Source organism: Penicillium argentinense (assembly GCF_028826775.1).
Source record: "Penicillium argentinense strain IBT 30761 chromosome Unknown utg000002l_segment0_segment0, whole genome shotgun sequence".
NCBI classification, from domain to species: Eukaryota; Fungi; Ascomycota; class Eurotiomycetes; order Eurotiales; family Aspergillaceae; genus Penicillium; species Penicillium argentinense.
In genome coordinates, this window is record NW_026622661.1 from 625,654 (window position 1) to 640,398 (window position 14,745).

General features: G+C 45.3%; 4 protein-coding genes across 4 annotated transcripts; 2 read left to right on the forward strand and 2 right to left on the reverse strand.

Moving 5' to 3' along the window:
• Nucleotides 1-4,150: 4,150 nt before the first annotated feature.
• N7532_001120 (uncharacterized protein) lies at nt 4,151-4,390 on the forward strand (the record flags this gene model as incomplete). The annotated part of the gene is made up of 1 exon (XM_056613614.1): nt 4,151-4,390. The coding sequence occupies one exon, from the start codon at nt 4,151-4,153 to the stop codon at nt 4,388-4,390; it is 240 nt and encodes a 79-aa protein (XP_056478655.1).
• A 2,455-nt stretch (nt 4,391-6,845) lies between these two features.
• N7532_001121 (uncharacterized protein) lies at nt 6,846-11,404 on the forward strand (the record flags this gene model as incomplete). Its single annotated transcript, XM_056613615.1, has 3 exons — nt 6,846-7,427; nt 7,482-9,830; nt 9,878-11,404. The coding sequence occupies 3 exons, from the start codon at nt 6,846-6,848 to the stop codon at nt 11,402-11,404; spliced, it is 4,458 nt and encodes a 1,485-aa protein (XP_056478656.1).
• A 1,169-nt stretch (nt 11,405-12,573) lies between these two features.
• On the reverse strand, nt 12,574-13,055 carry N7532_001122 (uncharacterized protein; the record flags this gene model as incomplete). Its single annotated transcript, XM_056613616.1, has 3 exons — nt 12,574-12,592; nt 12,640-12,937; nt 12,995-13,055. 3 exons carry the CDS (start codon nt 13,053-13,055, stop codon nt 12,574-12,576), a joined length of 378 nt encoding a protein of 125 aa, XP_056478657.1.
• A 69-nt stretch (nt 13,056-13,124) lies between these two features.
• On the reverse strand, nt 13,125-13,560 carry N7532_001123 (uncharacterized protein; the record flags this gene model as incomplete). Its single annotated transcript, XM_056613617.1, has 4 exons — nt 13,125-13,291; nt 13,336-13,405; nt 13,449-13,509; nt 13,550-13,560. The coding sequence occupies 4 exons, from the start codon at nt 13,558-13,560 to the stop codon at nt 13,125-13,127; spliced, it is 309 nt and encodes a 102-aa protein (XP_056478658.1).
• Nucleotides 13,561-14,745: the final 1,185 nt, after the last annotated feature.

The window sequence follows — 14,745 nt, forward strand, 5'->3', positions numbered from 1 at the left end:
TCATTTCTTTCATGAATTGACTCCTTCTTGCACGCAGTTGCTGTGTTGCTCAATAACCCTAAGAGCCATTTTGGTCCCCACATTGGAATATCAGCCCCGATGTCCAAGAGAAACTTCAAAACCTGATCGATGCGGGGAATCGCCAAGCATACTAGGACTGTTTAACATGCACGATCGTCGAATGGACTCTATGGGACGAAGGAGACTCACCGAAACTAGTGTAACTTCCCATCCGTTTTCATATTCTTGATCGAACGGCGAGGTTTGCCCGGAATTGAATAGTCTTTACAAGGCCGTTACATCGCCGTTGTCAATGTGTTTGAAGACGGCCAAGCAAAGCAGGAACGTAATTATAGACTCGGAAGACCTAGTTCCTACCAGAGTAATCTCTATAACTGGAAATTTCCAGGCGTTCTTTGATATAAATGCGGGAGAGTGAGCTGCCACACATCCTTCTTTGAGTGATAGCTTGTCAAAGCTCCGGTAGAATTATCCGGCCGCTTACCGGCCCGCGACCCTGCATCGCTTTGGGAAATCCTTTGCGCTATCAATTCAGGTTGAACGTGTAATAAAGCCCTGACTCGATTAATAATGTGGAACAGAAATGAGCTGGGGAGGGGCAAAACTAGACTGCGACAAATCCGCTCCGTTGGATGTCAAAGTCATATCCGCATCCGCATCCAAATGTTGGATATCCGCGGACATCCGTTGGATGTCCGCAAAATCCAACAATTATCCGCACTAGCATAAAATTCGCTAATTTACCTTATTTTGGCACCTTATGTGACCCTTATACAGCTGACCAAGCACTCTTTTCCCATCACATTACAGATGTATCAGTATGTTATGGTTATTTGTGGTAGAATTAATATCTTATATGTGATCTACTATTTGAAATAATATGAAATAGGATTGAATTTGAGAAGAGATACTATTCTCTTGGCCATGTGTGATAATTTAATACCTATGGGATGTAGTGGGTAGTGGTAATTTTGATTTATTAAAGTGGTGGTTCTCGTTATTTTGGCTGCGGTTGAAAATATATATTTTGGTGTATGAAAGTTAAGAGTGGATTCTATGAATAATAATATTAAAAGATGAAAACGTTTGAACTGCTGTAATCTAACTAAATCTTCCTGAATATAAAATCTTCAAAGCTTAAGGAATTAGTAAATACTATTTAATCAGTACATTATAATATAAAGATAGAGCGAAAACATAGCATGTTTATGGGAATTGTTAAACTTTGTGATTTTGAATTCGCTCTTATGCGGATATCAGTTGGATAATTATTGGATGTCCAGCGAATATCCACAGATATCCAACAAGTATCCAATTTAGTATCCACTCGAATCTTCTTATCCAATCAGAGATCTAGTTATAATCCTCTACTAGACTATATTATTGGCTCTTCCCTATACTTAAGTGGGGAATATGATATATCGACGTTTCATATTCTAGTCACGCCTAAGTTGCGGTCGCGCAAGCTACACCTAATAGTTGAGCACCCCCCAATCTTTCTAGCACAGTTACTTCAGTAAGTATTCGAATTCTGTCTTTCTTATTTCTCTTTACTATACACTTGACCTCTGCTCTTCCCGTACCACTATGTCTCGATCTCAGCATTCAGATAGTCAATATCCAGCATCTCAATATGCTGAGACTTTTATTGATCCAGATATATCCTGCAATCGGACGATTTCCTTGACTTCCCAAGCCAAGCAGGTCGTACAACCCCCTTTTCTGATTACTCTCTCCCTCCTATACGACACCGTTATACTGTTTGCGCACCGGAATCACTTCAACGTGTCGGCAAGCATCTCCAAAAGCATTGGATCCTTTTTAACGACAACCTAACCGACCCTGATATGGAGAGTTCCCGGAAACGATTCGTTGAGTGGTGGCTAAAGACAGAATTTGGTGAGAAGGAAGACTTACAGAAGTCAGTCCAATGGCAAAGCAAGCAAAAGACATCTAATGTTTGGGGCTGCTTTGATCAAGTTGCACATGAGAAGACTGGTGAGCCTAAGGTGATGTGTAGGCGCTGCCAGGCTGTTCTTGTTCATCCTAGTCATCGTCGGGCAGGGACGTCTCCGAAGAAGATACATATGAAAAGTATTACATGTGCGAAGCCTTCGGGCTCGAAGAAACAGGGCATTGATCAGCTTCTACAGAATATGGTCTGTCGTTCCCTCTGAGCTAGGCCCTCTGAGCTAGGAAGCCTTACTTACATTTTATATATTTTTAGCCGCATACACAGATATCTTCGTTCGATCAGTCTACTTTTCAACAAAAGATTCTTGGATTATAACTACTGCCCGCCTTTCATTTCGGATCATCGAGCATGCTAGTTTCAGAAATCTTCTTGACTACGCTCGGCTTGCAGACTCAAAGCTCAATATTCCCTCTGCTCGGACAATACGGCGACTTCTTGATACATCGGTAGAAGCCCAGCAGCGAGAGATAATAAACTCCCAGATGGATGCCGAATCCCAATTGCCCTTGATTGCTGGACATCTCCATTTAACCAAGCATTCATGGCAATCACTGGTTATTTCATTGATCAAGATTGGAACTATCATGAAGTGCTACTTGGGTTTGAGAATCTCCATGGATCTCACACTGGTAGTAATCTGAGTAATACTGTTATTCAGATTCTACAACACCACAAGATTTCCGATCGAGTATTGTCAATCACAACTGATAATGCTACAAACAACAATACCATGATGATTGGTATCCAGGAGACAGTCCAGTCGCTTCTTCGATCTGGGACCTCGATATTTCGAATACCCTGTATTGCTCATGTGATTCAGCTCTGTTTACAAGAGCTCCTTGGAAAGCTGAAGGCCGTACCCGAGAATGATGAAGCCGAATCGGAATGGTGAAGTAAGCAAAATTTGGATCTCCAGACGAAGTGTTCCACCCGCTCAATCGTGAATACACTTAAAAAGGTTTCTTTGATTCTATACCCTTTTGATAAAAAATTCAACTAATCGCTACTACAGGTCCGAGGATTTGCAGTATTTATCAATGCAAGCCCACAGCGCCGTGAGGCATTCCTAGGGCTACAAAAAAAGGAGCTAAACATAGTTCCAATTCAAGATGTGCGCACACGCTTGAATTCAACTTTCTTGATGCTTAACCGTGCGCGAAAGCTTCAATCTTGCTTTGATGAGTATTGCACTACAAATCAATATGCTCAGTTTAAGCTTAATAATGAGGAATGGCGCCAGGTTGAGTATCTTCTGTTGGTTACCAAGCCTTTCTTTGACTTCACCAATGTCTTATCAAAGACTAGGGATTGCACAGTACACCATATCTTTAGCATCTATAACAGACTCTTTACCCACCTTGAAGAGGCTGAGAAGAACTTAAGATATAAGCGTGTACGCTGGAAGAAAAACCATGCTTCGAGCACTTCAGCTGGCACAGAAAAAGCTCTCTAAATATTACAGTGGAACCGATGGTAGTGCATATGGTACAACCTGTGCATTAGCAACAATCCTGTACCATCAAAGAAGCTACGATACTTTGATACTAAGGATTGGAGAGATGGTGATGTTGATTTTATGAAGCAGTATCAAGATTCGTTTCGAAACGAGTTTATAAGTTATCAGAAACAAGCTCAGAGGGAAGCTCACCAACCAGATACCTCAGAGAAGATTGATGATATAGAGGATGAAGAGCTTGCAATGCTTTGTGACTCGCAACAAACCACACTCCCTACTGATGAATTTGATGGCCGGCAAGATGAGGTTACGGGTTATCTATCGAAAGGTGAGCATCTTATTTATTTAATCCGTCTACTGTATCTAATAAAAACATTAGCGCTCAGTAATGGAAATCCACGTGTTTACTGGAAATAAATGAGCAGGAATTCCCAGTGTTTGCCAGAATAGCACGAGATATTCTCTCGATTCCTGCTAGTGGAGCAGGAGTAGAGCGTTTATTCAATTGTGCTCGCGATATCTGTCATTATCGCCGTGGGCAGCTGAAGCCAGACACAATAAAGGGTCTAATGCTCCATCACTTTTCCTCTAAATTTGAGCTGAAAGAGGCGGAGATCGAGATGATTAAGGAGTATCTCTCATCTGGCGAAGCTGCTATGCTTAATCAGAGCCGTCTATCTCCACTATCACTTGAGTTCATGGAACCGATTAGTGACAATGAAGAGGAAGGATGCCAAGAGGAATTGCAAGAGGAGGATTCCGAAAATGATATAGATGAACTGGCGATCCCTCACTCCTCAAAGCGGCCTGTGGATAGTTTAGGTCTAGATGATAGCACCCTGCAGGAGGAAACAGTATTCGATGGTACACAGACCCGGACAGGAAGGATTCGGAAGAAGCCACGGCTACCAGACGGATTCGAAATCGGCAAACCATAGTATAACTATATAATGCGCTGAATGAAGCAGTTGAACAGTGAACTGGTTTGATATGTTATTAGAAATAATTTCTGTATCGTGACCATGTAATTAATTCGACAAAATGTAACACTAGTAGTACATAATATTACCTTGAAATCCGCATAAGATGTGCATGCCAAACCAGATCACCAGACTTGGCATGTTTGTACTGTTTTCGAATCCGCTAGATATCCGCGGATATCCAACTTTTTGAGGCTTAAATCCGCATCCAATTCGCGCGGATAGTTGGATGTCAGAATCGTATCCATATCAGCAATCTGCGGAGCGGATTTGGATTTTTGCGGATGCTGCCGCAGCCTAGGCCGCAAAACGAACCTCGCATAGCATTGTTGAGACAACGACAACAGATCCTCGCATTTCGTAACCGAACAGTATATCTCTCAAGTTTCCCTCGATTCAGAACCAGTTTTACAGAGGTCAACGATTTTCTCAGACGCCCCGAAGATTGCAGGCCTATCGAGATTTCTCGAGATACAGCCTCCAAATCTCTGGTTGCATCCTTGCCACAACGTCCTTGAAGCTAACGCAAGCATCGCAAAACACTTTGGGATCACTCTCTTCAGCAGCCAGATCGAGGCTAGGGTCTGCGACTTATTCAGCACCCCTTGGCCCCGCATCATGGAGTTAACTGGACATGAAAGACAGTCTGTTGCCGAGATAACCTGGCAAGATCTGGTGCAGAAAGGGATCTCAGCGGCAGAATTTCATCAGACGCCAGTTGGTGACTAAATCTCGCGCTTTGGCGACTTTGTGGTGCAGATGTCCGAAACTGATCGTGCCTTGGTTTATTCTGGCTTCATTTCAAAGCTTCTTCATTCACCCCTGGACCCAATCGACGTGGAAATAGAAAGATCACTCAGAAAGCTTCTGATCGAAGACATGGATTTATTATATGGGGACTGTCAGAGAGGATTTTTTGGGGCTCCCCCGCCAACAATTTCTTTGGCTAACCACTAAAGTGACGGAGAGTGTTGGATCAATCATGCTGGCTCTAGGGCAGGATATCCGTGATTGGCTCAATGAAGTCAGTGCCACGGAGTAGAATGCAAAAGTAACTGGCATGAGTTTATCACAAGAGCTTGAAACACTCCCCCCCCCAATCGGACCAGATTTTACTGGGAGTTAGTAATGTGTTCGCGGGGATTCAGTGAGTCCGCACTCAATATTGTAACAAGCTCCTCTGGTAAAAGACCCTGTCTCAACAAAATCCCAAGGAAAAACAGGGGCCATTACCTCAGATGGCGTCCTGGGGAGAAAAAGACCTCAGTGAGACATCTGATGACACGAAATGCCTATCAGACTTGATCGCAAGTGGTACAAGATTTCAATGAAAGTTCTACAAAACCACGAAGCCGTTCCTCAATATATAGCAAAAGCAGCGAATTGGGCCTGAATATTTCAGGTTAATAGAGTGGACAAGACGCCTCACGGAAAGCGAGTCATGTCGCCTCTCCAAATTCGATCGCACAAATAAACTCTGACAAAGGCGTTTGTCGTTTGTGCCTACCAAAGCTCGCCTCGTGGTGGACTCGCCAGTGAAATGTTAGATATGTTTACTCTAATACGTGTCATTTTTTAAATTGATCGGCACGTGAACTAGACGTATTTTATTGCTCAATAAACCAAGGGTCAGGGAGCTCAATCAATCTACAATATTCGTGCTTAAAAAGAAAAGACCATCACTGTTGGTATCACCAGCTAGGTACTGTGTACACAGTTAAGTGGATAGTGTGTATGCTCCAAAGCAAAGTCAATTGATTCTTGTTGATAGATGTTCATGTTCAGTCTAGTTGGAAAAACACCCCTAGATCCCACACGCCGGCCTTCGGCGGTCACAACACCGAGGCCACAGCCCAGCGCAAGAATGCGTACACCAAGCAAGGGATGTTATCCATCGGTCGCTAGCAGTGGGTCACAGCCAGTTTGTTCTGACAGGAGAATATATCCCGACAATCACAATGAGCCCTGCACACGGAGAACATCATTGCAATGCCTTTCAGCGCCTCCACAGTGGTCCACCCTAAACGCTAAGCGCCTGTGGGGGCGCTGAAAGGCACAGCTCCTGCGCCACTTCCGTGGAGATATCCACTCGTTGGATACGTGAGTGAGTTTTGATCCTGATTATAGCCTCATACGAGATGTCTATTCCATTTCAGTGGCTGATGTTCGAGTCCAAGTGGGGATCATTGCCGATTGACGGCTGTTCAGATCCGAGAAGCAAATCGGCTGAGGGAAAGGAGATTGCGATTGTCCTGTTTACATCATTACGCATGAACTACACTGAGCGAACCATATGGCCGGGTCAGCTGAAAAGGCGGGAAAGCAATTCTTGGTGAATAAAATGTAGAATGAAAATGTAAAGGGGGAGGGAACTTTCTACTATCCACTTGACACCATTGTTACCTTTTTCACCATGCGATGGCCAAGAAGAAAGTCAAAGGTGCCGAATACGCCAACCCAAGAACCTCTACCTTCAACATTGCAAGGAAACAAGCCTCCACCTGCCCAGCCTCCTATGGTGCAATCAACACCATCAAGTCCTTCGCAAGGTGATTATTCTAAGCCTGTCCAAACTGCTGCAGCACAGTCACTATCACCACCACCAGCACCACCACCACGTTCGAAGCACGGCCCGCCTCAATCTGTTCAGCCTCCTACGACGCAGCCAATACAATCCCAACCCGCACAGATTGCGCCTCCTGGTGGATTAGCATCTATTGTTTCAGGAGGTGCTCCCCTGGGATCAGATGCGACCGCGAACAAAGAACTCACGAAGATCTGGCTGCAAGTCCAAGAGAAGGTGAGCCAGCTGGCAGAGAGCGAGGGGAAAAAGGTCGATAAAGGCCTGGAAATAGACAATGTTCTTGCAAACCTCGATGCGTCCCAAGAAAAGGAAGAGAAATCTCCTGCCCGCCAGGCCGTGAAAACCACGTTTGGACGCACAATGGGCCTGATCAAGACAGTCGGAGGTATTGTCGCTGATGGGGCATCAACGGTGAGTAGACATTCCCTGTGTCTGTAGATATCGACTAATGCGAATATTTCAAAGGTCTTTGCGCCAGCTGGACAATGCTACAACGTTATTAGCTTCCTTATCAATGCCTACGACGGCTATCAAGGTGCCTTTGAAGGTCTTGCGGATCTGCTTGATAAGTGCTCGGCACATCTGGGCCGTCTCGACTACTACGTCAAAGCACATATGGATGCGAAGCTGAGTGGAGTTGCTGCGCAGCAGTTGTTGCTATTTGTCAATATATGTGACGCTGCATTGAAGTTGCGGTATTCCGCAGCCGAAAAATTCAAAACTGGCATGAAAATCGCATTCCTCCAAGAGAACGACATCCAGGGACTGTTGGGGCAAATGGAAAAATTGGCCGAGAAAGAGCGAGGATTAGTTTCTGCTCAGACTTTCGAACGCGCCTGCGCAGCAGCTACCAGCGCGGAAGAGGGAGCCGCTTTTAGCAAGCGAATCCTCGACAAGATAACCCAGAATGATGCAAACCAGAAGGAAAAAGCTGAAAAAGAGGACCAGGAACGAGCCCTGGTAAATATTTTGGCCTTTGATAAAGGCCCTGATCGGTGGGACAGCGCTAAGCAAGAGCCTGTGGACTACTGGCAAAGATCATATAATGAAATCCGCAAATATGTCGTACCGGGCACTGGAAAATGGCTCATGGAGCACGCTGTGTTTCATTCGTGGAGAACCGACTTTGCATCATCTCCAATCTTGGCTGTGGAGGGTACAGATCTTACAGGTAAAAGCTATCTCACCTCATCTGTAATCAAATTCCTGCAAACGGAGATGACCACCAAAGGTCTTCGACATTTGGTATCGTTCTACTTCCTTGAGAGAGATGAAAAAAATGGGACTTTCGATGCCGCAGCCAAGTCCCTCATCTGGCAGCTTGCAAAAGCCGATGTCCCATACAGGAAGTCGGTTTCTCGCATCAGTCAAACACCCATGACGCTTGATCCTCATGAGGTTATACCAAAGCTACTGTTGGAAAACACAGGGGCCGAACACATGGACGCCGTCTTTTATCTTGTCATCGATGGGTTGGGTGACATTCTGGATGATACCTTGGTCAAATTTCTGCGACAGGTATCTGAAACCTCGAAAAGGATCCGGGTCTTCCTCACTGGAACACCAGCAGCGTTTGCACAAATCAAAAAATGTGGCGTGGCCTATCAAAGCATTCCAATCAGCGGAAATAATCACGATGACATAAAAAAGTTCATTGACGCAAGAATGGATAGGTTTGACGCCCTCTCTGATACCGAGCGCATCGGGGTAGCAGAGCGAAGAATGACAATCCGCGAAGATCTTTCCAAGGCGGCTGGAGGGGATTACTACAAAATCAACTCGGCTTTGAATGCAATCAGCACGCTCGACTACATGGAAGAGATCAAAGAGGTCATCAAAGGGGCACACAACGACCGCTCGAGGCAGATTAAAGATCAGATTGAGAAATTGAACCGCGAGCGAACCGTACGACAAATTCAGGAGATCAACCACATCATACTTTGGATCACTTTTGCTATTGAACCCATTTCAGTGGAACATATCTCCGCGACTCTCTTCATGAACGTCGGCGAAGCTCCGATGCAGTCACTGCCTGAGCGATTTCGGACTAAGTATCTGTTGTTCGAGGTTGACAGCAATGGCAAGGTTGGCTTCAGACTATCAAAAACACTGGAAGACATTCCACAACGCCGTCATTTAAAAAAGCCGGATACACAGAATGCTCAAGAGATCCAGGCTGCAGAAATCAACATGATAAAGCACTTTCTTGACAAAGTGTGCCCGCCTGAGGTGTACGAAAAGCTTGAGCTTGACAAGCACCTGCAGCGGAAGCTAACTCACAAGCAATACCAGGTCCAACAGGAGGACAAGGATACAGGTCACCTGTTACTGGCGCGGGATTGCTTGCTCGCTCTGTCCAAAAGCCGCGATGCGAGCATTGCGGAGCTCCAGGACTATGCTCGAGAACAGCTTGTCAAACACCTAGCCTCAGTTGACTTGTCTATGGTAGACCGAGACCAAAAGAGTCAAATTGGAGAGTTGTTGGTCAGAGTATTTACCAAGCATGAATATGTCGACGCTTTCATGTGGCCTGAGATTGACGACATTCAAAGTTATCACACACCAGTTTTCGAATTGCTAGAAAATAGCCAGTATGTCGAGCAGGTGGCCAGATGGTTTAAAGACACTGCAGCGGTTTCGAGAGTCACGGATGAGTCCGACCGAGCTTGGATCAAGGGAGTCGTTTCTGATAACGCAGTTGAGGTGCTCCTCAAGCCCTCGGCGGTTAGATTGGCCCAACATTGCATGAGAGAACCGTTGTCAGCCACAGAAGTCCGACAGATCTACCTCTTTGTCGGTCAATTCCTCTCCAAAGTCAGTATTCAACTATCTGTCCCTCAACACTTGGCTAATGATATTAGATCTGCTATGAACCGGAAATGGAAGATGACCGCGTCGCCAGGTTTGAGAAGTGGGCCCAAGAGGTCCTCCAACTCACCAACATAGATACGCTTTGGCACACGCAGATGGCCATGACCTATGAGACACAGTCCCTCCCAGAAAGGGCTATCGAGCGATGCGATCTCGCGTTGCAGATGGATTCCAAAAACTGGAGGGCTTCATTTTGCCGAGCGAGAGCCGTCCCGCCCGATCAGGCCGTTGCGATACTGACGGCGTTGATAAGACGCCAAGAAGAAAACTTGCTATGGATGCAGGATCCGAGACACGTCGAATATCTTGCTGACCTCAATTTTAAGCTGGCCGAGTTGTATTGGGAAACTGGCGATCATGACCTAGCCATCTCGACATTTTCCGCATCCTTCCAACAAGCACCACGACGCATAGACCGATCGATGGAAGTTCTGGAACGGTACGCTAAGGCTGAAAAGTGGACCACCATTTCTTCATTCTTAGAGAGTTTGGCAACGATCAATGATGGGAAGCACATAGCAGATATGGTTTTGAGGCATGGGTCGGCGTCACGCCTCCATGAAATCATTCGAGACACCGCAATGGCGACACAACAATTTGGTATCATGGACAAGACATACCACGTGGCGATCAAAAGGGCCGAGAGAAGAACCGACCATAAATTGTTGTTCCTGATCCGCGCTTTTTACGGGCTTGTTCTCCATACACAACCCAATCGGCGGGAGGACAAGGTTATCGAACTGTGGGAGACCTCCCTGAAGAATGATTTTCCATCGTCTGGGCTAGGAGGTTCGGAGTTGTTGGCCGAAACGGCAGCCAAGCTAGGCGGGATATATTTACAGAGAGCTCTTGTTGCAAAGAAAAAGGGAGATCTCGACTCAGTAGCAGAATACCTCCGCCGGATTTCGGATATTTTGCCGGAAGAAGTCAACCAATCTCAGCTTGTTCTGCCACCACAACTATATCTTGCCCGATTCCATCATGTCAGCCGCGAATATGCAAAGGCTCGCGAGCTAGTGCGGACTATGGTTCAGGTAGCTCTAGAGCTTCTTTCCGATGATGATGAAAAGAATGATTCCGAGGCTTTCGCGAAATTGCTTTATGTCTTCATCCCATTGGGCGATGAGAAAAACGTCGCCGCAGTATCCGCATTATTCGCGCTCGGAACCCTCTGGAATGAATCCGATGAATCTGGCAACGGTGAGGGACGCGAATATGACATAGACCTTCAATGCTCAGGTCTTTGCGAACATAAATGGAGAGTACCTAGCGAGATGTGGATATGTATGAACTGCATAATGGTCTACTTGGAAGAAAATTGTCTTAGAAAGTTGCGAGAGGGCAGGCTCGAGCAGAACGTTTGCCATCAAGATCACGACTTTCTTGAAGTTCCCAAGTGGGATGAAGACCGAATGGCATCGCTGCCCAAGGGGAAGGTGCCTTGGGGGAACCAGAATATCACTTTGGATGAGTGGGTGCAGGAGATTCGAAAGGAGTATCTTGGCTTGGATGCTTGATCTACCGCGCGAAGATGCTTTCCATAGCCCAGGTACATAAATCAGTCAATTTATCATCTTATCAGATATACTTTTATCTGCTGCTGGTGAAATCTGATTTACAGAGTTTGGCTAAAAGAAGATGTCCTCGCTTGGAAAACTCTACAATACATTTTCTACCCGCATCTAGAAAATATCAATCCAGTCATCATCTTTGAAGATCTGATATTCAAACTCTGATTGTCTCGCCATCATGACTAACAGATCGTACAATATTTTAGGGTTGTCAGGTTCTTTCCAGCGGACCGCTGACCACCTCAGCAGTCTCTGTAACCACCGCTCTAGTTTCTCCATCCCCTGTTCCTCCTGCACTCAAGTCTTGTAGCCTTGTTCCCCATAAGTTCCATCTCGACCCAGTACAGTGGAAACCTTGCGCCAAACGGATCTTTGGGCGTTAATAATATAGCTGTTAGTGTTAGACGCCTCCACATGTTCTATTGTCATTGCCGTTGTAGGTTTGGAAAATGAGAGCAGCATTTGATTCAAATACTGATTCTATATTCTTTTCGTAATGTTCCTGCGCCGCCTTCGTTCTCTTCATACTGTACCTGGTTCTTGTCGAAATGCGTAAACTCCTCCATGAGTTCTTCCATGTCAAATATGCCTGTTTCTTCGAAATTGTTCATTCTGTGGTTTTCGCATGTAGAAACCACCTGGACTCTGCCGGGTAAGAGCAATCAAAGGGGGCCTGTTGTTCAGGCCGAGACTCTGGCTCCATCTGCCATTTCCTTTCGCGATTCACACAATTAGAACGCGGTTCCTCTATGGAATGTGCGTTGAATAAGTGGCGACGGAGACTTGAAACATTCTTGATGTCCTTTATTTGGCAGCAAGGATGCGGACAGAAGAAGACCGCTGAAACTCTCAGACGGTCTATATGATTGTCGATGTGATTCAGTAGAATTGCCTTGGCTAGTCATTGCTGGAATCTCTCATTGGGTTTTTTGTCGTTCGCTCCAGAATGGGAAAAATCCATATTCCTTTTCATCAGTGAATATCTCCGCGCACAGATAGCAAAATTGAATGAATTTACGTTGAACACGCTGATGTGCCTGGTTTTGATTTCTATAGCGTTGTTGGTACTGCGGGTCACCCAAGGATCATCTTTGACACTGCAATATATGTTTTGCTCAACCCTGCATTTCAATACTGTTATGGTTAGCACCAGGGCACTGATAAATATAGCACGCACTTACTCAGACATAGGCTTGGAGCATATTGGGCTGCAGTTGTTCATGGGCAACAGTCCTGGGTAGTAAACCACGCTTTCCATGGATGTACAGAGCGCAGCCATATCATCTAGGCACGGTTGGCCAACATCGCTATCCAACATTGCCTCTGTGAACAGTGATTCTCTAAGCCAGGCGCGCTCTGGGAGATATTTCTTGAAGATATTGAATAGAGATGTTCTGTCACACTCAGTGAATTCATTTCCAGAGATATATTTGGCATACGCTGAATCCCACCAATCTTGTATGAAACCCTTTTTCCAGGCTAGTCAGCGTTTGGCTTTTCTGCTATAGAGTCATGTGCGCTCAGTGACAAGGTCACTATAGAGCTGAGGCTCCCCAGAGATCACAGAGGTCAGGTAAGAAATCCTCTGGTTCATCATCTTTATCTCTTCTGTGTTCTCAAATGCAGTGATAGAAGCTGCATCCAGATTCAGAGGGGTATTAGGGTCTCAATAGTAAGCCATGCTTTGCTCTATGTTGTGACATTCATAGTCTGGCTCCAAGTCAAAGACAAGAGCCTGAACATCCAAAGATTTAAGCACAGATTGGTATTTTATGTAGGTGTTATGATTTTGTTGGTTAAGAGCCTGACCACGGGTTGCTTCTGATGCCTTGGCTAAAAGGCATAAGTAAGGATCATGGAAGTAAGATATGAATTACTTATGATCAATGCAATTGCAACATTCACACAGATTCCATATACGCGCAATTGATCTTTGAAGTATTCTCGCTGAGCCAGGCTTGTAAAGTTATGCCACAGAGATACAAGTCACCTTCTCCCATAATTTCAAGCTCCTCGCGTCGGCTTCAGGCGATGTCATCCCAGCCGATGAACTATCAAAATTGTGGAATGCCAGAAGCGGCCAATACCTACAGACGGTTCATGTTGAAGGAGTTGTCGCTGTGAAATTATTCGACAGTACCAACTCATATCTTGAAACTGACAACGGTACCGTTTGTTTGTCCTTAGTTTCAGAAAAAGCCTCTATAAAACCCGACTCTGAAGAGTCTCGATTTGATGCATATGGTGTAAGTTCTGATGGTACATGGATCACCTGGAACTCAGAGAATTTGCTATGGCTACCACCGGAGTACCACCCATGTACTTTTTGCCGTGTCACTTTCAACAATATGCCTTGGCTGTCTTTTGGGACGAGTGTTGTTCTATACCCTAGATTCCCAGAGACTGTTACGTATGATTGTGAGGCATCGAATATCTTTTAAATAAAGCATAGCTTGCGAAATATTATCTTTCACATTGATACTAATGCATTGTAACTCAATGTTGCGTATTCGGTGCTGTACTGAGTACTGTAGTCCCCATACTGTCACTGGAATACGGGATTAGCAGAGAGAGTATTTGATATCGGATCGCAGGATTTCCGTACATACTAGTACGAAGAACTAAAATCCTATCTTCACACGAAGAGCTGGTGGATAGAGTACACGCTGAATAATCACGCCCCGGAAGTGGCTAGCAGTATTTAGTCTCTTCTCAGTTTGACAGAGAATCAATTGAAGAGTGTAGGTGCTTGTACCAGATTTGGGACGTACTGTAGTTAGAAGTCTATTTTTGGTGTTTTTGGGCTGAATTGACTTGATCGGCTGGACGTTCGGCTAGGTTGGGGTGTTAGTGTTCGGAGAGAAATATTGAGTTTGGAAGCACCCGTTAGGATCTAGTGGAACTATACCTGCTGCAGTAAACTAGACTAGATAGTCTCTGATTTGAATGTCTCTTGATGTGCTTGAGGATATTCTGCCAGGAAATCTAGCTTGTTGATATGGTTGAATCCTAGCCGTGCTCGATTGATAATCAGACGACTATAGGCACGCTTAAGAACAGCAAAACATCCAATATCAAGAGGCTGAAGGAGATGGGACGGATGTGCTGGCATGCAGAGTGGGATAATTGAGATTTCAGCACAAATTCGTCGAAATGAGGCGCTAGCTGACTACTATGGCCATCAAGAATCAGAGCATTGTTGCTATTCTTCAAGACAGAGGCCACAGATGGGTCGGATAAATCGTCCTTGACGTTCGACAGACTCACGCTGAATAGCTCGACCTCGC